The sequence below is a fragment of the Bombina bombina genome, chromosome 5 (genome assembly GCF_027579735.1).
Source record: "Bombina bombina isolate aBomBom1 chromosome 5, aBomBom1.pri, whole genome shotgun sequence".
In the NCBI taxonomy this organism is placed as follows: Eukaryota; Metazoa; Chordata; class Amphibia; order Anura; family Bombinatoridae; genus Bombina; species Bombina bombina.
This window is the reverse complement of record NC_069503.1, coordinates 301,104,991-301,129,080: the sequence shown is the minus strand read 5'-3', so window position 1 is coordinate 301,129,080 and position 24,090 is coordinate 301,104,991. Positions and strand designations below refer to the sequence as shown.

Sequence of the window (24,090 nt, the reverse complement as noted above, 5' to 3'; positions counted from 1 at the left end):
GCAGGGTGAGCAGGGGGGAACATCTATTGAGCCTCTAGACTTCTCATAAATAGTGGTGATGAGCAGAACAATACATGTTCCTCCCTGCACACCCTACTGCATGTGTAACTCATACGTGTCCAGGAAAAGATGGCCAAGGTGGCATCCCTAGTTGTGGTGCTCAGTATTTTAATTTTTTTAGCAATGGCAGACATGCCAATTATACTAAATTTGTGAAAAACAAATGTCTGTTATGCTAAACACAATACAATTGAGTTGAAGAATCATTTAATAGTGCATTTATTGTCCTTTTAAAGTGAACAGTGTTGATTAACCAAAAAGAAAATGTGCAAACCAAGATTATTATGAATCTTGCCTCCATCTTGTGGTTGGCCTGCAGTGTCCACAGTGGATATACTACAAAGTTCACTAGCTGGTCATTTTCAAAATGGTAAGTGGCTGAGTCTTTGTTGAAATCCTTTGGTGTTATTATTCTGACCCTGTATTTTTAGTAACTATAGAGTTTAGGCAAGATTGCTGGGTGCTACAGAACCTATGCTTTTTTTTTTAAATTGCTGGTATACTTTGTTTGGCTACATGCTGATATTGATGTTGCAACATTAATTGTACTGCAAGTAACTTTTATTGTATATATGTATGTGATCTTTTTTAAGATTAAAATTGGTTTTATTGGTCTATAAATATAAGAGCTGTTTGTGTTTTTTGGTGTATGGATTATTATACTTACATGTGTTTTAGGGTCTGAAAGTTCCAGGTCTGATGTCCTTTGCACCTGAAAAACCAGGAGAAATATTTCTACTGGACCTTAATGATGAAGAACTACTTCCAATTTCATTGCGTTTCAGCAGGGATTTTGAGTTAGCTTCATTTAATCCCCATGGAATCAGCACATACATAGATGAGAAAGGTACAGTAATCCTTCACTACAGGGCTGATTCACACTTTGAAAATATTTCACACTGAACTCACACGAATATTAAGGGTCAGATTACAAGTGGAGCACTAAATAACGCTTCCATGAAATCGATATTAGCGCTCCCCTGAGTTATACCAGCGGAACGCTAATGTGCATTGGTATTACAAGTTGACAGCATTGTGCTCACGAGAGTGTGCTTATATAGGCTCCTATGGGAGCCTTGTTCTCATGTCATGAGACACGGCATGAGAACCTCAAGCAGCAAAAGGGGTAAGTAGCGCAGCGATGGCAGCAATTGTTAAATATATATGTAAATGCTTATATACATATATATTTATGTGTTAATATGTGTATGGGGGCATTTTGTGGACATTTATAAAATTAACCAGAGATTTGATCTCTGGTTCATTTTATAAGCAATAATTGCTACCACAAGCTCGCAGTAGAAATAACCAGCAACTTTTAATGGCTGGTTATTTATTGCGCACCCACAAATGGGCACATTTTTTTAGCACTCCCCTTGTAATATGGCACTAAATGATTTACAAGTAAATAAACACTCCTTGACAATGACAGAAGAGAAACTTGTAATAGGTTGATATCTAGTGTGATATCTAAAAAAAATAGCCTGGAACATGATTTCGATTTGATTCAATACCTATCTCTATTTATCTTTTTAAGATGGCTGGGGGCAATCAGAGACTGTATGACCCAAACTAAAACAGTGACTGTAATTTCTCTCCCAGCAAACAGTACTATTCATGTGCAAATGCACACTACTTCTTCAGTCTCACCTCTGTTGCAATAAGCCATTAATAGCATACACATTTCTTTTTACACCTATTTTTTGAACTAATGTGAATGGCCCTATACGTTTTATTACTCAGTTTTTCATTAGTTACCTTATTTGCATGTGCCTACCCAGAATCCATAGCTACAGTGGAAGCACTGTATATTCTGTATACTAAGGAAATCTATGGGGAAAATGGGTCACTTGACATATTTGTCTGTTTTTTGAATGTAAGATCAATTTTACATTGTTTTGAACATACAAAACTGTTCCTTTGTGTGATTTGTGTGATTTGATATCATTTTAGATTAATGGATCATCAAAAAGTATTTGTAATGGTGCACTTATGCTGAATAAATATGATTATTGTTCATGTCTAAGACTCGGGGGGGGGCTTAAACCCCATCACACGGCCCTCTCCTCTGCATCCAGTTCATGCCTGCCCTCTCTGTGTAAACATGATGTAACAATGTTTAGCTTTTTCTTGGTTTGTGGTAAAAAGGTCAGGTACTCAAGAACAATAATGCCATATTTGCATTCTCTTTTCAGATGATACAGTATATCTGTTTGTTGTAAATCACCCTCATTATAAGAGCACTGTTGAGATATTTAAGTTCCTGGAAGAAGATAATGTTCTTATGCACCTGAAGACAATTAAGCATGCGCTTCTACACAGGTACTGTAATCTGCTTTACTGCTGTCTATCATCCACAAGACTCTTGTGTACAAAAGCTTTAAGCACAATGGGGCCGATTTTACAGTAGTATAACAAGCATGATAACTTGCTGGGCACCAGTCTCCAGTAAAATGGGGACCTCACTTACCAGTATGCATTCACATGCTGCCTTTTTTTAAAGTGACATAAAAGTCCAAAACTTTCATGGCTCAGTCAGAATTTACTTTGTTCTCTTGGCATCTCTTTTTGAAAAGCTTATATACATATCCTTAGCAGAAGCAATGTATTGCTGCTCTTGAGCTTACTTTTAATTAGCAATAGTACAATAATAAAATGCTCTAACACAGGGGTCGCCAACCTTTCGGACCTCAGGGACCACTAAACTCAAAATTTTGAATCCCGTGGACCACTAACAAGATTTTTTTTTAAAAAAAGGTACAAACTTCTATAATGTGTGTGTATATATATACATATACACACATACTGTGCATAACTAGTATAACCATAGTTAAGTTTACATTATGTATATATTTACACATTTTTAAGAATTATTTTTTTGAAATTATCTAACTGAATGACAGAACTGAGAGAATACTTCCAAATGACAGATGAAGGCTGAGTGCCAACTTTTGAGCTGGAAACAGAGAGGCAGAAAGTGGGGGGTTAAGAATTATGTTTAAAAGGACCACAAGACTTCCAAGTCACCTCCCCAGTTAGGAATTATTCAAAACTACTTATGATCATGGACAGACATTGGAGTCATAAATTAAGTTTATATCAGAAAGCTCTCAATATGGATGTGAGCAAACCACGACGGATGTTACTGGCAATTACTATAATACTGGTGGGATATCGCTGATCTGTTATATGGCAATTACTGGAATTCAGGTGGAATGGCTTTGTGCGCGGAAAATTATTAGAATGAAAAATAATTAAAATTTAATTAAAAAAGAAAATGGAGGGGAGGAAGACAAACAGTGATGTAAGTCCATCTGAAGGAATTAGGAAAACTACTACAAAGAGACGGGTAAAGGGAAGAAAATAAATGAAATATAAGATATAATTTTTGATTTTTGATTTTCTTTTTTTATATACTTTAATTCTACTATTTCAACCTCTGCTGGCTTTAGAATGGAAGCATCTTCATCTGAGCAGCACGCCGAGAGGGAGAAGTTAAAAATACAATCTAGCTATGCAAGTTGAGCAGTACTAAGCAACGTGCACAGGGAGATTGTAATTTAACTCCTCCTCCTCCATCGGTTTTCACTGATGGTCAGCCAGGCACTGTAGGGAGTTGTGGCGCGACAGGGGTGACACGATCAGAGGAGATTAATTCCTGCTTGATGGTGTCAAGGACCACCAATATCTTCTCGTGGACCACCAGTGGTCCATGGACCACTGGTTGGTGACTGCTGCTCTAACACATAGGACATTTTCCTTTTTGCTCTTTTATGTCCATTTAAATATTTTCCTCACCGCCAAGCAAAGCGTAGCCTCTTCACTCCCTTCCACAGAAAAGGCCACAAGTGTCATTCCGATGTGACTGTACTTCTAATGTGTATTACATGTTACACATGGTTTTTTTAATGTATGAATATGTGTATGTATGTATGTATGTATGTGTATATATATATATATATATATATATATACGTGTGTGTGTATATGTATAAATGTGTGTGTGAATTTGTATAGATATAAATGAATGTATACAAATATATGTACGCATGTATATGAGTGTATGTATGTATGTTTATATATATATATATATATATATGCGGGATCAGACTGATATACTACAGGAAAGTTCTACTCTGAGAAAAGCATTACTGGGCTAAAAAGCTGCACCCAGGTGGTAAATCGCCATAGAACAGGCTAACAATGGTATTGAGCCAGTTGTTCGTTCCTGTGAGTGCACTTCTCTGTGTGTGTGTGTGTGTGTGTGTATATATATATAAATAATATATATATATATATATATAAATATAATCCACTGAAATAAGTGCGCTCCCACGAACCGTAAATTTCAATTATTATTATTTTATTATCAGTTATTTGTAGAGCGCCAACAGATTCCGCAGCGCTATAAACAAAGGGGGAGTACAACAAAACAAATATAGAGATCAAATGGGTAGAGGGCCCTGCCAAGAGTTGCACTGTTGTAGTCAGCTCTTAAGAAGGTGATCTACAAACAGCTGGACTCTTAGGCTTACATGCTAATGGGGTTCAGGGGATAGCAATGGAGGAATTCTGCCAGGGTCCAACCTGGTCTGATGAAGGAGTGAACACTCCGAAACATCACTTGTTTATATGGAATAAAACACTTTTTATTTCATATGTATCAAGTCCAGTGAGTGCTTGTGTTATAACTTGGATATATATATAAATATATATATATATATAGGTATGTATATAAATATATATGTGTGTATGTGTGTGTGTAGGTATATACAGTGTAACTCATACAACTCATACTTACAGAGAAAATAGAGCTTTATTGCCAATCCTTCTTTACAGGATAAACCAAAATACTCAAAATCCAATTGTCACAAGGACAGAAAGTGATGTGAAATTTTCTGAACAGGGGCACAGATAGCAAAACAAACTTTTCCCTATGCTTTCCAAAACTAAAAAAATGTTTGGCTAGAGTTTCACCTAAATAAAGTGCCTGTTCCAACTTACATACAAATTCAACTTAAGAACAAACCTACAGAACCTATCTTGTTCGTAACCTGGGGACTACCTGTATATATATATATATATATATATATATATATATATATATATATATATATATATATATATATATATATATATATATATATTAGAAATGTGCATGGCGAAAAAATTCGGTTCGGATCGATTCGGAATTTTTCGAAGTTCGGTTCGGATCGATTCGAATTCGGAAAATTCGGAATCAATTCATTTCGGATTCGTTTCGGATTCGAAGAAATTCGGCTGGATTCGGTTCGGAAATTCGGCATTTCGGTAAGTGTTAGGTGGGATTAGACTAGTATTATACTGTATATTAGGTGTTAACCTAACATACTGTACAATACTAGTGTAATCCAATGGCCATCCCGAATTTACGAACCGATTCGAACTAATTCGGTTCGATTCGGAAAATTCGCCAGAATTTTAATTCGGAAATTCGGTTCGATCCGAATTTTCCGAATTTCCGAATCGAACCGAATCGCACATATCTAATATATATATATATATATATATCTGCACTCCCACTTCACATCCAGTCAACTACCAGGGTGCTGAGTTATAAAAAATATCAATAACAAAACAAAACTGCACTCACTGGATTTATAGAAAAACAGAAAATGTATTTACATACTGAACCAAAAATGGGCCGGCTCCTTCGCTTTACATTACTGCTTTTTAAATAAAGATAGCAAGAGAACGAAGAAAACTTGATAATAGGAGTAAATTAGAATGGTGCTTAAAATCGCATGCTCTATCTGAAACATGAAAGAAAAAAATTGGGTTTAGTATCCCTTTAACATAGATATACATACACATGCCTAAATATGTGTATATATATATATATATATATATATATATATATATATATATATATATATATATACTGTATGTGTGTATATGTGTGTGTGTGTGTATATATATATATATATATATCAGGCACTCTTGCTTAATTAGAATAAATTCTTTATTATCCGGTACAATCTGGTATTCCTAACGTTTCGGTCCTCACATTGGACCTTTGTCTAGGGTACAAATCTGTTAAAACAGTACATAGGTAATCACAAAAAGTTCTACTTACATATTTACAATGTCACACATGGAAACACAGAGCAAATCATCAAACCAGAAGTGATGTCATACCTGATCCGGGTCCGGCTATCACATACTTCCCCTTCATTAACCAAAGACTTTAAGGCCCCCAGGCCAAACAACAAGCCAATCAGAGCAGCAAGGCATAACTATCACCCTGACAACCAGCAAGCAGAAAAAAATGAACACTACCTGCAGCAAAATAAACATATACTTGCAACTAAAAAAATAAAAACATTATTATTTTTACCAAAAGATGTATCTAGAGCCGGATCAGAGAGTGACAGACACTTACAGAATACAAATCTATTACAAAAGTCTAAACCTAAGCATAATATAGATGGAAGTGGCACAAGCATTGAAAAAAAATATTTACTCAGTACTATGCTCCTAAGCATACATATTTAATCTCACTTCAAATACAGCAAAAAATATAGTGTAACAGTGGATCTCTATCTCTCAGAGAGAAAACATGATAACTTTACTTGTTTATTTAACCCCCACGGGGCCATTGTTTGTAGGCGATATATCCACTCCACCTCCCTACAGATTAACTGTTTTTTAGTGTCGCCCCCTCTTGGATGGCGTTTAATCTGATCTATGGGCATACACTTCAGGTCAGCCACACCATGGTTATCTTCCAAAAAATGTAAGGCAACCGGGTTGTCACGTTTTTTATTTTTTAATGCCTGTCTGATTGTAGATTTATGATTTGCAATTCTGTCCTTTAGGTGGCGCTCCATTTTACCAACATACAGTAACCCACATGGGCACTTAATTATATATACAACCATTTCAGATGAACAAGTTAACCTGTGCTTTAAGTGCATCATCTTCCCAGTACGTTGGTGTCCAAATGATTCCCCTAAAATCAAACTATTGCAAGTGACACATCCATCAGACCTATAACGACTTATATATATGTGTATGTATTTGTTTGTTTACGTACCTATATACACATAAATACATATGTATATAGACATATATACAAGTGTATTGGAGTCTTTTACAGTCGATTAGCTGAAAACATAAATTCATATACAGTATGTGTATGTGCTGTAATTACTTCACATTCCAATGTTCAACACATAGGGAAATACACTGTAAGTATTTTTAAATAGATAGGATATATGTGTTTTAAATAGATAACATATGTATGTATGTTTTTATTTATTTATATATATATATATATATATATATATATATATATATATATATATATATGTAAATGAATAAAGGAAGGCACTCTCTGGTCTTTTAAGTGGATATTTAATAGATCAAGCGTGATGTTTCGGGGACACTCCCCTTCCTCAGACAAACAAAAACTGCATTCAACTGAAAATTTAAACAAAATAAGCCCCTCCCCTAATAATAGTAGCAATATGTATACTCTCGTTTGGTACATATGGATACCAACATGGCTCTCAAGCCAAGATTTAGAAACAATTTGACAAGAGGAATTTTCAGCCATAAAAACTTTGGCCACAGACCCCAATATTATCATCCACCCCGCGGACAAAGGGGGAGCCACCGTGATAATGAATTATGAATACTACAGATTGGATATTATGCACCAACTAAGTGATACCATGACTTATCTACAACTCCAAAGAAATCCGACTAAGGAATTCCAGAAAGAAATTGAAACTCTGGTGAAGGAGGGCGTGATGCAGGGATGGATTGATGAGAAGATAGGAGGCTTTTTAATGACGGAATATCTTAAATGCCCTATACTGTACACCCTGCCTAAGGTACACAAGAACCAAACCCATCTACCTGGGAGGCCCATTGTGTCTGCCCGTGATTCCATCACATCACCATTGTCTCAATTTGTGGACTTTTCTGCAGCCTTTTGTCAAAAACATGAGATCGTACGTTAGAGGTTCTATGGATCTCATAGATAAATTGAAGGATTTAAGGATGGAGGACAAGTGGATATTGGCGATGGCTGACGTAAATAGCCTTTGCACAGTCATACCACAAAAAGAGGGCATTAACATGGTAGCGAGAGTACTGAGCAGATACCCTTATGTGGGTCCACCTGCCACATTTCTGTTGCAGATTCTGGAACTGAGCCTGAGGCTGAATTATTTCAGATTTGAGAAGTCTTACTACTGCCAAATAAAAGGAACCACCATGGGTTTGAATGTCGCCCCTCATTCGCGAACCTGTATATGGAATACTATGAAGAAGAAATTATGAAGGTGTTCCAAAAAGAAGAAATAGTCATATACCAGCGGTATATAGATGATTTGTTCATGGTGTGGGGGGGCTCGAGTGAATCATTACAGAACTGGTTCTTTGAATTAAATGAACTAAAACATCCCATTCAATTCAAAATGTGTTTCAGTGAAGAAAAAGTCGAATTTTTAGACTTATGTATCTTTAGGGACGGTAATGGTGTAGGAACCACACTATACCAGAAACCGACAGACAGGAACTCTGTGTTACATGCACATAGCTGTCACCCTACTTCTTTACTTAGAGCCATTCCCCGAGGCCAAATGTCTAGAGTCAGCAGAAATAACACCAACACTGAGACTATGAAGATACAGCTCCAGGACATGGCGGTGAAATTCATGGCAAGGGGATACAAATGGCAATACTTGCTCAAATGCATGAGCGAACAGGATGATCCCAAGGGTAAGATGGTGAGAGTTGATACTCAACGCATGACCTTCACAATGAAATACTGTCCTGACACGAAGCACATTGGACACAATTTAAAGACACATTGGCACATTATTCAAAGTGACCCCACATTACCGTTTGGAGATTGGGATTGTCCTAGAGTGGGCTTTAAAAGGAATCAAAATCTGAGAGACCAACTGGTGGTGACTGACCCCATACATTGCTATGACAAGAAGACTTGGTTATCTCACAACAAGAAGGGATGTTTTCGATGTATAGGGTGCAGTGCATGTCATGCCATGATCCCTGGAGCCACGTGTCGCCATCCAGATACGAATCTGAACTATAAAATTCACCATTACCTTACTTGCACTACACCTTTTGTGGTCTATCTCATTAACTGTCCGTGCGGACTGTTCTACGTGGGGAAAACAGCGGACGACGTCCGCACCCGCATGGCCAATCATAGATCAGAGCTGCAATTAAGAACCAAGGAAGCGACCAAACGGTGGTACACCATTTCACCATCAGCGGACATAGTGTACAGGACTTAAGGTTCAAGATCATCGATCACGTGCCTGTACCTCCAAGAGGAGGGGATAGACACCGTAAATTACTACAATTGGAATCCAAGTGGATGTTTAAATTGAATACTCTACGCCCGAGGGGACTAAATGATAGCCTGGACTGGCACTGTTTCCTGTGAGTCTAGGAGACCATCTACTAAGATGACTCTGCCCTGTGGATCCTTATACTAGATGGACATGTTATGTGATTCCAGTACAGCAATCTGAGAGTCTATGATCCATTTATACCTGTTAATCATTTTCGGGTGGTTCTTGGGTCTTGATGTAACCCCCTCTCCCCCCCTCCCACCATTCCCTTTTTCCCCTCCCCTCCCTATTCTTCTCTCAACCCCCCCCCCCTTTCTGCTCTTGTTTTTTTTCTTTTCTTTCCTTTTTCCCCTTTTTTCTTTATTGCCTTTTTTCCTGTTTCTTGGTTGCCTTTTTAATTCTTTGCTTCCTGTTTACATATTTATTTATTTTCAACTTATTTTCATTTTATTTTATTTTATTTTGATTATTATTATTTTTTAGTATTATTATTTTTATCTTATTATCTATTACTTTTATTTCTATTTATTTTATTCATTTATTTATATATTTTTTGTTTTTATTTTGCACTTATGTCTTTATTTTTATTTTATGATTTATGCTTCTTTTATTTGTCCCCTTGTTTCTATTGACTTTACTTTTATGTTTATATTTATATAGTTTATTTATCTGGACTGTTTATCTTTATTGTTTCTTTTCATTTAGGCTGGTTTTGTTATGTCTTTTATCCTTATCAGTTGATGTCCCTTTAGTGGTTTATCTGGGAACCCATCCTAGTTCAGTTTGGGGTGTCCTTTGTTATTAGTGGCCCCGGCACAGCTGATTATGCACTGATTGGGCATCCATATGTTATATGATTGACAATGGAGTTTATGATGAACTGGATAGGGTTTATATGCTATATCTTCCAATTCCTTGATGTGATTATTAGTATTGAATTCGTTATGAAGGTGAATTGTATTGGTCATCCAGGGGTGTCTATTGTCCTGTACACGTTATTTATTTGATTTAGATTTTATTTGTCTTGGCTTTTCCTATTATTTTTTCAGTACTTATATATGTGGATCAGAAGATATCTCGTGACATTTTTCTTTTTTCTTTATTATCTGTATTTATTCCCTTATAGTTTTCCCTGTGTAATGTTGTGCTGTGTAGTGTCAGTTAAGATTTCATCGGCGGTTGTGTTTCACTCAACTCCGGCTATAGGCTGGCCGTAGTGTACTGTTGCTATGGCAACCATCAACACAGAGAGGTAGGGAGCTTTCTGTTTACGTCATGATAGTGTGCCGTGACTAGCGCGCCTCCTTGTCCCACGTGACCCAGTGCGTTATCCCGTAATATGAATATACCAGAACAGGTAGATAAATGTTTTGTTAGAATGATGTGGTCTGAATTAGCTTCGTTTACACCGGCGGTATTATGGTTGATAAACATACACTTGGGCCTTTGGCTATGGCCCTATACTGTTTAACTCAATTGCGGTTACGTATTTTATGTGATCTGGCATCCCTCAAGGCTGTAGAAACACAATTAATCATTAGGCACCGTAGTATCAACATCATGCACACTGTTCACTTTATCAAGGGTGCTAGGGGACACATGTGTGGTATATATGAGCAATGTTTGTATTATATATATAAATATAATTATTTTGGGATGATATTATTACACAGTATATTATGAGAATGAGCATATTTGTTCACATGTATTTTTTCACATATAATGTTTTTGTTTGTAGCATGTTTGCTACTATTATTATTCTATATGCTTGTATACAGCTCTATTGTTATTAAGTATGATGCACAAGGCATTAATTAATGAGTACTTGTTTATTGAGGATCACCATGACAACTGTTTTTGGCGCAATTTTTTCACTGGGGGAGGGGCTTATTTTGTTTAAATTTTCAGTTGAATGCAGTTTTTGTTTGTCTAAGGAAGGGGAGTGTCCCCCCGAAACGTCACGCTTGATCTATTAAATATCCACTTAAAAGACCAGAGAGTGCCTTCCTTTATTCATTTATATACGTACCTGCTGGCACCCTGGCATTTAAATTCTGGAAGTGAGAGTGCTCTCTTTGAACAAGTATATATATATAATTGTACAGATATATAGGTATATAAATGTACTAAATTACCATTATATATATTCTATAGGAAGAACATTGAAATAAATAATATTTCATGTCGGCTTAGTGCACTTGAGAAAATGCGATAGGGTTTGCACGTAAGTAAGGGTAAGGGTGTTCTTTTTGCATTGAAGTCTATGGGGGAATGTGTTAACGTGGTTGCGATATTCTAAGTTTGATCTTTTGCGAGCACCAATTTAGCGCTTGTGCGAAAAAATTTACTTTCAACTTGTAATACACGCACTACCCAATGTGCACAAAAAGTTAACGAGCGAGTGCAAAGTACCATTCCATTTGTAATCTTTGAACCTTCTTTTTTATGATTTTCACCCATTTAAGTTCCACTTGAAAAGAGTTCTAATATTTGTAAGTACTGATTTATTATATTTAGGAAATGCTATTTATTTGTAGAACAGTCTGCATGCTAATTTTGATTAACTTCTTTGAGCTTTATTTTTAAGGATTTTGACATAATAATGAGGTCAAAAGAAAGCTTGTGGCAATGAAATGTTTGATGAATTAATTATGTTTGACTGGTGTCCTGTGTATGAAAAAATACACATAATTACTTTCTTTGTTTAGTATCTTTAAGTTTCCTACTATACAATGTTTGCTTATTGTAGATTCTATAATTAATCATTCAGAGTCTTTTATTCTGTTCCTCTTTTTATAATACATCCATTAACTAATGTAGACGTGTGCTGCATTTGGTGTCTAATAAACTACCAGTGGAAATATAATCAGATTTATTTCTCTGAAGACAATTAACAAATTCCCTTTAATGATAGCTTGATCTGGCTCTGAAACCGGATTACTTGAACAAAAAAAAATAAAAATTGTTATCCTATTTATGGGACTGGCCTTTAAATATAATTTTCTCTTTTCATCTGCAAGTTTACTTGTATATGTCAGTGATTTTCATTGCCTTAGACCTTCATTTGGTGACATTTATAAATAGTTAGTGGTTTTTGTAATGGTTCAATAAACTCAATATGTTTTTGTTTCTTTTAATTAATTTTTTGTTCACTATTATTTCACTCAATGCAAATACACAATTTTAAAGCGACAGAGAATGGAGAGTGAAGTGCTTAACAGTGCTTTTAATTTTTTTTTGTTTTGGAATATATTTATATTACAAGAAAAAACTATTTGCGCTACTGAAATCAAGGAATGATATCAGAGCTAAAACGTATATGGCTGTTATAAAGGTAATCAAGCTGTAATTAAACAGCTGTTACCAAGATGAGTAATAAGGCTCAAAAACTATTGCCAAAATCTATTTCTAAAAACCTGTAAACAGGAAAATTATATAAAATATAAAGCAAAGTAATATTTATATTTTATTAAAAGACACACATTTTAAAATAATAAGCAAGGTGACAAATAACAAGTATAACACAGGGTTAAAATGCAAGCAGATAGTGCAGATATCACAATAGCATATACATAAAAATACGCTAAACAAATGACATATGGGCCGAATAATCATTGTGCGATTGGACATGATCCGATATTGCGGATCATGTCGGCTGCACATCGATGAATGTCGACAGCATATGCTCTAGGCATTTATCATTGCACCAGCAGTTCTTGTGAACTGCTGGTGCAATGCCGCCCCCTGCAGATTCGCGGCCAATCGACCGCTAGCAAGGGGTTTCAATCACCCCGATCTTATTCGATTGGGTTGATTTCTGCCGATGTCTGTCAGCCGCCTCACAGCAGGTGGACAAGTTATGGGGTTATGGAGCAGCGGACTTTAGACCACTGCTTTATAACTTGTGTTTCCGGCGAGCCTGAAGTTTTGCCAGAAACACAGGCATCAAGCACCAGAAACATATATATTAAATTGAATTTCATAAATCTCTATATATAATTGCACCAAACGCTATAATGAACATATGATAAGCATCCATAGAGAGAACCTATTAAAATACACCTATAAAGATCATAAAAATGTAACTATATGGAAAAAAACTGAAAAAAATAATAATAAATATCTTATAAAAACTATCTTATCTCTATTATAAAAAACTTTGTATCAAAAATTCATTTGTAAACAATATCATAAGCAATATAAAAGATATGAAAAATATAAAATATAAAAAATACTAAAATGTATCATCTACATAAATGAGCAGAAAGGGAAGGATCATACTAGTGAATGTAAGCGTTTTTCTACAATGGACCCGAGACAAACGTCAAAGATCCAAAAAGGGGGGAAAAACACACTTGGAAATCTGAGAATTTGCATATCTAATTTCCATATCTTACCCAGAATCCTCTTGTGCATTGGTAACAGTGTACATTGAGTTTTACTGGGAAAAGCAAGCAGGGAATTTCCTATGCAAAATTTTGTATTGAGATATATATATATATATATATATATATATATATATATATATATATATATATATATATATATTATAACACATAGAAACACCCAGCACTCACCAGCTAGCTCACAGCTAAGATAAAATCAAAACTGGAAAGGTTAGTTACCGCATCTGGCCAAATGGGAAAGCTCAGGCACCACGTCAAGGTCCTTTACATTGCCTGAGTCCCTAATACAGCCACACCATCATGCGAGCTCACAAAGCCAAACAGACTGAGAACAAAGAAGGGGTGCACAGGTGGATGTAATAACCAGATGCGGTAACTAACCTTTCCAGTTGTGATTTTATCTTAGCTGTGAGCTAGCTGGTGAGTGCTGGGTGTTTCTATGTGTTGTATTACTTTTTGTTAGTAATCCCCCTTTTTTCTTGCACCCATTCCGGACTGGGGTTAACTGCCTGTGGCTCTGGTGACATCACAGTTTTTTTGGAGTGCTATTTAGCACCCAGGGCTGGATGTTGCTGAGTCACAGGATGTGTACCTGGTCCGGTCTTGGAGTGCAGTTCCCTTCCATGTTTTGTATTTTCTCTGGGTGATTACATCCACCTGTGCACCCCTTCTTTGTTCTCAGTCTGTTTGGCTTTGTGAGCTCGCATGATGGTGTGGCTGTGTTAGGGACTCAGGCAATGGAAAGGACCTTGACGTGGTGCCTGAGCTTTCCCATTTGGCCAGATGCGGTAACTAACCTTTCCAGTTGTGATTTTATCTTAGCTGTGAGCTAGCTGGTGAGTGCTGGGTGTTTCTATGTGTTGTATTACTTTTTGTTAGTAATCCCCCTTTTTTCTTGCACCCATTCCGGACTGGGGTTAACTGCCTGTGGCTCTGGTGACATCACAGCTTTTTTGGAGTGCTATTTAGCACCCAGGGCTGGATGTTGCTTAGTCACAGAATGTGTACCTGGTCCGGTCTTGGAGTGCAGTTCCCTTCCATGTTTTATATATATATACATATCCATCTTTAGACATGTATGTGATGGACTCCGGCTACCCCAACTGGTTAGCTCCACCAAAAGGGTCCTTCCTGTACCCTGGAGCAAAGGGCCTCTGGAGTGACCTAGGTTAAAGTTCAGCGGGGACCACTAGCAAGCCCAGCCAGCGAGTAGTTCCAGAAGTCCGGCAAGGCATGAAAGGGCCAAGCGGCAGAGATCAGCTCTTTCCCTGGCAATGTGCAATCAGGATAACAATACAATGGAAGCTGGTGGGGACACAATTTCACAATATGGGAGGAGGTGGCCTTGGCAGCCTTGTATCCGTGACAATGCTCCCCCTTCAAAGTCCGGCATAACCAGCTAGATCCTAATGGGTCGGCTTGGGGCTGTCCGGTGGGGCTATTCTGATTTAGTTTGCCGGGAGAGGCCATCTGCATTGCCGTTACTCTTTCTCGGCTGATACTGAATTGTAAAGTTAAAGGGCTGCAAGGCCAAACTCCACCACAGTAGGCATCCGTAATCTCCAGAAACCCTGTTAAGCCATACCAGGGGTTTGTGATCTGTGAGCACTGTGAACGCCCTCCCGTATAGGTAGGGTTGCAATTTCTTGAGGGCCCACAATAATGCCAGGCATTCTTTCTCCACTGCCGCATAGCCTACTTCCCTTGGTAGTAGTTTCCGGCTAATGTAGGCTACGGGTTCTTCACGGCCCTCCTCATCCACCTAGCTCAGCACTGCTCCCAACCTAAACATGAAGGCATCTGTATGAACACAAAAACGTTTGGATGGGTTAGGAGCTGCCAGGATAGGAGCAGGAATTAGTGCTCTCTTCAGTTGCTGGAAAGCAGCCTCACACTCGGGTGACCACAAGACTTGCCGGGGTATGTGCTTTCTGGTCAGGTCAGTCAGGGGTTTGGCCAGGGTGCTATAATTGGCGAAAAACTTGCGGTAGTATCCCACTGTACCAAGAAAGGCTAAGACTTGGGTTTTGGGGGTTGGACAGTTAGCGACTGCCTCAATCTTGTCCGGTTCTGGCCTTTGATTCCCGCAGCCCACTCGGTGTCCCAGGTATTGGATCGCTGAGAGCCCTACTGTGCACATGTCTGGCTTCAGCGTCAGTCCTGCAGCCCTGATGCGGTTCAACACAGTGCCTAGGTGGACTAAGTGTTCCTCCCAAGTATCGCTGTAGATCGCAATGTCATCCAGGTATGCACAGGCATAATCCTGGAGACCATCTAGGAAACAATCTTTCATCCTCTAGAACATCGCCAGAGCATTCTTCATCCCAAACGGCATGACCTTAAACTGGTACAGGCCAAATGGGGGGATGAATGCCGACTTCAGAATGGATTCTGGGACCAGATGAATCTGCCAGTACCCCTTGCACCAATCTAGCATCATTAGAAAGTTACCCTGGGTGATGTGGTCTAACAACTTATCTAACCGGGACATAGGATAGGCGTTGGTCGTGGTCCAGTCATTAAGCCTATGGTAATCTACACAAAAGCGTGTCGTGCCATCCCGATTGGGTACCCGTACCACAGGGATGCCCAGGGGCTGTTGGAGGGCTCAATAACTCTGTTATTGAGCATCTTCCTAATTTTGCTGTGCAGGCTTTCCCTAACTGACTCGGGGACCCAGAACACTGGCTGCCGCAGGGGCACCTCTTCCGGAGTCTCCACCCAGTGCACTGCTACTGAGGTGTACCCAGGGGCCGTGGAGAACAGGTCCTGTTGGCTCTCTAGCACCTGCCTTATTTGCTCCCTCTGCACAATCACTATCCGCTCATCTATCCTTATGTACTCTACGCCTGCGGGCGCCCTACTCCACCTGGGTAGCTCCGGCATGGGGAGTCTCTCAGAGTCCTCTATGGCTGGAGCACATATGGCGGCTACCTCCTATGGCCTCTCTTGGTATGCCTTCAGCATGTTCACATGAAAGGTCCGGTGGACTTGTTCATCTGAACATTTGGCGACCAAGTAGGTAGTGTCACAAAGCTGCTCTATCACTAGGTAGGGTCCCTGTCAAGAAGCCTGCAGCTTGTCTGTCTTGGTCGGTCTTAGGGCCAGAACCTTCTGCCCCACTTCTAGGGTGCAGTTACGAGCATTACGGTCGTATCACTGCTTCTGCCTACTTTGGGCGATCTGAAGGTTCTCTAGCACTCTGGCGGCGAGGTCCTTCAGTCGGTCCCTGAACTCCAGGACATACCCCACAATGGAGTGTCCCTCCTCCCCAACTAATCCTTCCCAGTGGGCTCTAAGTAGGTCTAGCAGCCCCCTCAGCCTCTGGCCATATACTGACTCAATAGGGGAGAACCCGGGAGAACCAGGTATCTCTCCCAGTCGTTGTGAGAGGCTGAGAATGTCCAAAACAGCTGCTTCAGTGTCCCGTTAAACCTCTCACACAACCCATTGGTCTGGGGGATGGTATGGAGAGCTGTGCGGGGGGTCTCACCCTGCAAAGCCTCCATTGCTGCTGGGTGAGCTCAGCAGTAAACTGAGTCCCTTGGTCCGAGATAATCTCCCGGGGGAAACCCACTCTGGCAAAGATCTGGAGCAGAGCATTGGCTATAGTGTCTGCCTGGATGTTGGCCAGGGGGATTGCCTCCTGGTACCGGGTAGCGTAGTCCACTACCGTCAGTATATATCTCTTCCCCGAGGGACTGGGATGGGTCATGGAGCCGATGATGTTAACAGCTATCCTGCTGAATGGTTCATCAATGATATGGGGATGCAGGGAGGCTTTGGAGTGGTCACCGGTCTTCCCTACTCTCTGACAAATGTTGCAGGTACAGGAGTACTGCCTAACATCTCCCGTAATCCTGGGCCAGAAGAAGGTCTTGGTCAGTGACGGGTCCTAGTAATCCCTAGATGTCCTGCTAGGGGAATGTCATGCCCGATGCTCAGCAGTTCGTACCGATACTTTTGCGGTATCACCAGCTTTCGCTTGGCATCTGCTTGCTCCCACCACCCTCGGTAACCCAGTACAGAAGTCCTCTGTCCCACTCAAAGCGGTCCCCTCCTAACCACCTTGGGTCAGTCCCTGCTCGGGCTCGGTAGGGGGCTATGGTCGGGTCGCTTAATATCTCCTGGGCAAAGTCAGAGGGGGCAGTTCAGGAGACAGGGTGGTCAGTCGGGGTAGTAGTCAGGTGACAGTGGCTTACTTTCATGTATCTGTAGGGCCATCCATAATGAAGGAGGATGCAAGATATCCCAAGTCATTTCCCAATAAAACTTCCATTAGCAAATGGGCCATGACTCCCACTTTGACAGCATGGGAGCTGGCACCTCAATCTAGGTGCACCTGTGCTGTAGGGATCCGGAGCATCTAACCCCCAGCCACACGAACCATAAAATATTTCCTCGTCTGGTCCAAACTGGTAACCAGGTGTGGCTGGAGAAGAGTAATGGTGGCTCCACTGTCCCATTATCCTTGGGCCTGCTGGCCATTGATCCATACCGACTGGCGATGGTGCAGCAGATTGTCACCCTTTGCTGCCTGCACTGGATCTAGCTCATCCAGAACCCTAAATTCTTCTTCGGCCCAAGTGGCAGTGTCTTCTGGGCTTGCTGACTTGAAACAGTGAGCCGCTCCTCTGGGGACCCCAGCTGGTGCTCTGGCCCAGTTGGGGTGTGGTGGATTCCTGGGCAATTGGACCGTACATGGCCCACTTGATTTCACCCATAGCACCGGATTCCTGTCTTCTGGGGTGGACTGGGCCCAGAAGAGCGTAGTGGAGGCTGTGGAGCAGGGGGGTGCCGGTGGGTCACTGGAGGCCAAGGAGTTCCATTAGTGGAGCGGGCTGTCAGATTGGGTTCAGGGCAAACTGGGCATCCAGGAATTGGTCTGCCAGGATGGCAGCTTGATCCACTGTCACCGGTTTCTGACCCCGGACCCATTCCCGTACCTCCTGTGGGGGGTGGTCATAAAAATGTTCCATAAGGATGAGCTGGGAGGCTTGGGCCAGGGTGGTCACTTGGCAACCCGAAAACCAATAGTCCAGGGAGCGGGGAACTGGTGGGTCCACTTTGTAAAGGGTTGCCCCTCTCTCCTCCTCACGTTCTGGAACTTCAGATGGTGAATCTCAGGGGTGATGGCATACCTCGCCAAGGTGCGCTCCTTCACCCGCTTATAGTTCCGTTTGTCTTCCAGGGGAATGGCCTCAAAGGCATCCAAGGCTCTCCCTGACAGATTCCCAATCAGGAGTGTAACCCGGTCATCATCAGTGATGCAGTGTAGCTTTTACTGAGTTTCGAACACCTGCAGGTATCGATTGATCTCCTCTTCTTCATCTTTAAAGGCATGGAAAGCCTCATGGGGTAGCTTCTTCTGTGGGGGAGTAGGCCTCAGGTCAGCGGGCATGGCTTCCCCCATAACTTTCATGACCTTTAGCATCTTGAGGAGTGCAGTGTCCGCAATAATCTGTGTGATCTCCTGGGGGGGTAGTCCATTGAGTGCCAGCCACCACTGGATAACCCTCTGAACCTTAGACATCTCTGTCCACCCAGTTGAGAGCTCGCTGGCTTGGTCACTGCCGCGGCTGCTGCTGGGCTCACTGGCCTGATCACTGGCTTGATCACCTTCCATCAACTTGGCATTGATCACTGCTTTGAATTTGTTGCTGGCCACTTCTCCACAAACTTACAACAAATTTCTAAGGGTGCTTCTTTTAAGCCCAGAGTATCTCTGCTCCATTCGAAGTGAGCCTGGTGGTGGTTTGGATGTTCTAGGTATAAGGAAGCATCCCACCGCTGCCAACCAGTTGTGACAGACTCCTTCTACCCTGACTGGGTAGCTTCACCAAAAGGGTTCTTCCTGTACTTGTAACTTGTAGCTATAGAGTGGAGAAAGTGATTTTAGCAAGAGCCCACCCTAATAACCAGACAAGACCAGTATTAAGGTGATAAGAAACACAGAGTTTATTGAGAAAACCACACAGCTTTTATACACAATCTTATCTTGATAAGAGCCTTAACTGATCCTGCCATTCCTGCCCCTCCAGACAGGTTGGCGACTCCATAGGGGCCATAGTCACATAGAAACCCCCACAGTATCTAAGTAGTGGTTTCGGGGTGATCCCGGGGAGTGGTATTGGAAAGCTCCTGGTCCCCAGATGCCACAGTCCAAAAAGCGGCATGATCCGTTACTGGGGACCGGAGTGACAGCCTGGCAAAGGTACTCAGGAACAGCCTAAGGTGGGGGGTGTCCAAACCCCCCGATTCCCGAGCGAGCTCCCCCTCAGCACTCACCCCAACCCCTGTTTACCAAAGGCCTAACAAACCCCCAAAAGAGTGGAGCTCTGGGGCAAAGGGTCTCTGGAGTGACCTAGGTTAAATTTTAGCGGGTACCGCTAGCAAGCCCAGCCGGCGAGTAGTTCCATAAGCTCGGCAAGGCATTAAGGGGCCATGTGGCAGAGATCAGCTCTTTCCGTGACAATGTGCAATCAGAGTAACAATACAATGGAAGCTGGTGGGGACACAATAATTCCACAATATGAGAGGAGGTGGCCTTGGCAGCCTGGTATCTGTGACAATGTATATGTATGTCTCTCTGTGTTAAAGCCCTTTGTCTGCCTTTTTTTTCTAACACCTGAGACCTCATATCTTTGAGCCCTTATAAATTTTTTGTACAATATTTTTTTTAAAATAATTATTATTAGATGGTGTTATAATGAGTGTAAGTGTACTTTGTAATGTGTTTTTGATGTGTTTTGTGACACTTATTTTGTTTTGTGAAACATCATTATAGCTTAAATCGCGATTGTGCTCATGCGTTCGCATTTACTTTCAACTTGTAATACGAGCGATACACCCAACGTGCTCAAACACCTGCGATAAAACCCTTTTCACTCGTGTGTAATTGTTAGCATGCGACTCGTAATCTGGCCCTAAGATTGCACAGACCATTTTTAAAAGATTAATAAAACATTAAAATAACAAACAGAAAATTTACAATTGAAATGGTATAGTGAATATTCTTGGCATTTGTTTTTCCATTTAAATGTTTCTATAGAAAAAATGCTAATATTTGAATATCAAAAAGATTGGAATGTTACCATAAATACTTTTTACTGTAGGCTGTTAATATTATAATGTTCAGATGATACATTCAGAATACATTCATTTTTTTGTAAGTTTGTTTACAATGAACATATAGCAACATTTGTTATCTTTTTGTTAAACGAACAGTCTAGCCAAAATTAATACGGCATGTCATTTTAAAAAATTTACTTTTATCTTCTAATTTGCTTTGTTCTCTTGGTATTCTTAGTTGAAAGCTGAAACTAGGTAGGTCCATATGCTAATTTCTAAGCACTTCAATCTGAATGCATTTGGCAGTTTTTCACAGCTAGAGAGTGTTAGTTCATGTATGCCTATATTTAACATTGTGCTCACACCAGTGAAGTTACTTATGAGAGGGCACTGATTGGCTAAAATGCAAGTCTATCAAAAGAACTGAGATAAGGGGGCAGTCTGCAAAGGCATAGATACAAGGTAATCAAGATTGGATTTGTTCCTCATTTCTGAATCTTTGGTAACTAGAACTGAGAAATGCAATATACATGACTTTGTGTTATCAGATCATGCCCCAGTAACTCTATCTTTTAAAACAAAGTTAAATTTCACCTACAACTGCTTCTTTTTTCCTACGTATCTTAGAGATTCGGTTAGATTTAAAAACTTTCTCTTGAACACATGGGAAGAATTTGGGACATTTAATAGTCATTTGTAGAGAAAATATCCAACTATTTTGGGATACTGCCAAAGTTTATATCAAAGCAGAAATTAACACATATGTAGCAAGGCTAAAGAGGGACAGGGTAGGAAAAGAGAAGGATCTATCTGAAAAGGTTAGGAAGGCATATGCCCTGTATCTAAAAAATCCTAATAAAGTTAACACAGAAAGCTACTTCTCTATAAGGAAAGATAGAGAGACTTTTTTATTGGGGGAGGCACAGGAACTTCTTTATAGGAATGCTGCTAGATTCGCAAAGTTTGGCAATAAAGCCGGTAAATTGCTGGCTGCAACTTTTAAGAGACAAACGAGGAGGAAACCAGTTGCAGCCTTGAAAATAAAGGGTATATCATATACTAGGCAGGAGCAAATTACACAACTATTTCAGAATTTTTATAAAAATCTCTATTCAACTCAGAGACCTGAAATGGGAAAAATTACGGAATTTCTTGATAGAACTGACATTCCTCAAATCTCAGAAGTAGATTGTGAGTGTTTGAACCAACCGATATCTGAAAAGGAGATCCAGAAAACAATCAGTTCAATGGCTAGGGGGAAAACGCCAGGGCCAGATAATTTACCTCTGGAGTTCTATCAGATGTTACGGACTGAGATTGGCCCGGTTTTAGTAGACCTTTACAATGCGTATTTTGGATCAAATCTTAAAACATCAGACAATTTTAAAAGAGCGAATATTATTGTAATCCCTAAAAGTAACAAAGACCCTTCGGACATTGCTTCGTATAGACCAATCTCTTTGCTTGGTCTGGATTACAAAATTTTAATGAAAATTCTGTCCGACAGGCTGAAGTTAATTCTCCCTAGTATAATCCACCAGGATCAGGCGGGTTTTATTATGGGCAGGGCCTCGGAATTCAATATAAGGAAAATTCTACACGTAATTTGTTACTTTGGGGGGGGCGGCTTGGCTCTGCCGGAGGCCTTCCTGCTATCTTTGAATGCAGAGAAGGCCTTCGACAGAGTGGAATGGCCCTTCCTTTTACAGGTATTGGGGAGGTTTGGGATTGTGGGGCAGTTCGGGGATTTCGTGACTAATATCTATTCAGACATTAAAGCTTCTATCTTGATAAATTATGGGATTTCGGACGTTTTTTCTTTGACAAGAGGTACTAGACAGGGGTGTCCTTTGTCGCCTTTGTTGTTTGATCTTATAATTGAGCCCTTAGCTATTAGATTAAAAAATCTTCTTATTGGAATTAACACAGGAAAGGAGACATTTAAAACTGCACTATTTGCGGATGACCTCTTACTATTTGTATCCAACCCAAAAAAGCAGGTTGAAGAAATCGTGAACTTATTGGATCAATATAGTATAGTGTCAGGTTATAAGATTAACCTTGCAAAATCTAAGATCCTTTGGTTAAAACAAGATGTAGTGGACCTCCAAACCTATCAATTTATGGAAACTAAGACTCTGAGTTATTTAGGGCTGAAGATCTCAGCCAATTCGGCTAATTGGTATAGGGACAATATTGGCACGGTTTTAATAGACACTGAAGAGAAGATGAAATCTTGGGCGACACTTCCAGTCTCTTTGACTGGTAAAGTGGCCCTGTTTAAAATGTTTATTATTCCTAAAATTTTGTATACATTAAGAATGCTCCGCTTCTTGATTAAGAAAACTGATCTTTTTTGCTTCAATCAAGCATTAAGGTATTATCTTTGGAGTGGAAGGAAACCAAGACTTAAGCTAGCCAGGCTATATCAACCGTATTGTAAAGGAGGGTTAGGATTATCTAATTTAGAATGGTATAATCAGGCTGCCATCTTGCGATTTCCAGTAGATTGGTTAAAATGGTCCTTTACATATTCAGAAGAGTCTCTAGAAAGACAGGTTTGTTCCTCTCTCTCCCTGAACTTTGTTCTTTTCGCTTCCAACAAGGAGCTCAGTAGGGCTATTTTTGACCACCCATTATTTAAGGATATACTGCTGTGTTGGAGGAAGCTATCCAAACAGTTGGGTTTAGCACCGAATGTTTCTAAATGGTTACCGATAAAAGGTAATACCAGATTTCCGCTGGGTAATATGACTGCTATTTACGAAAGATGGCCACCGGTTAATCCTTTGATTGTTAGCGATTTTTATGACTATAACCAACATAAAGTATATGCATTTGATAAATTTCAAAAAAAGTTTCCAGTAATTCAGAGAAACCATATTTTTTATTTCTTACAAATTAAGAGTTATATTCTTGGTCTTCATAGAATTTCTCCCCATATATGGGAGGATTATCCTCTTATTAATGCTAAATTATCAGAGAAAAGGCTATTGTCAAATATCTACAGATTTCTTCTATCTTTAGAAGAAAAGGATGTGTCACAAGAGCTAGCTGAACGGTGGGGCAGAATAACTGATTCAACTGACTTAGAAAATTCACTCATGAACAGGCTTAAACTTACTCAAAGACTTTTTTCGGCTTCTTACTATAGAGAATCACAATTTAGATTAATTCAGGGAG

General features: G+C 40.0%; 1 protein-coding gene across 1 annotated transcript in view; it reads left to right on the top strand.

Annotated features, from left to right (window-relative positions):
* LOC128660296 (serum paraoxonase/arylesterase 2) overlaps nucleotides 1-24,090 on the top strand; it is a 221,747-nt gene that overhangs the window by 144,123 nt on the left and 53,534 nt on the right. Inside the window, exons 4-5 of the mRNA XM_053714070.1 lie at nucleotides 739-907; nucleotides 2,256-2,382. Coding sequence (XP_053570045.1) covers nucleotides 739-907; nucleotides 2,256-2,382 — 296 coding nt within the window. The remainder of the gene's footprint in view (nucleotides 1-738; nucleotides 908-2,255; nucleotides 2,383-24,090) is intronic.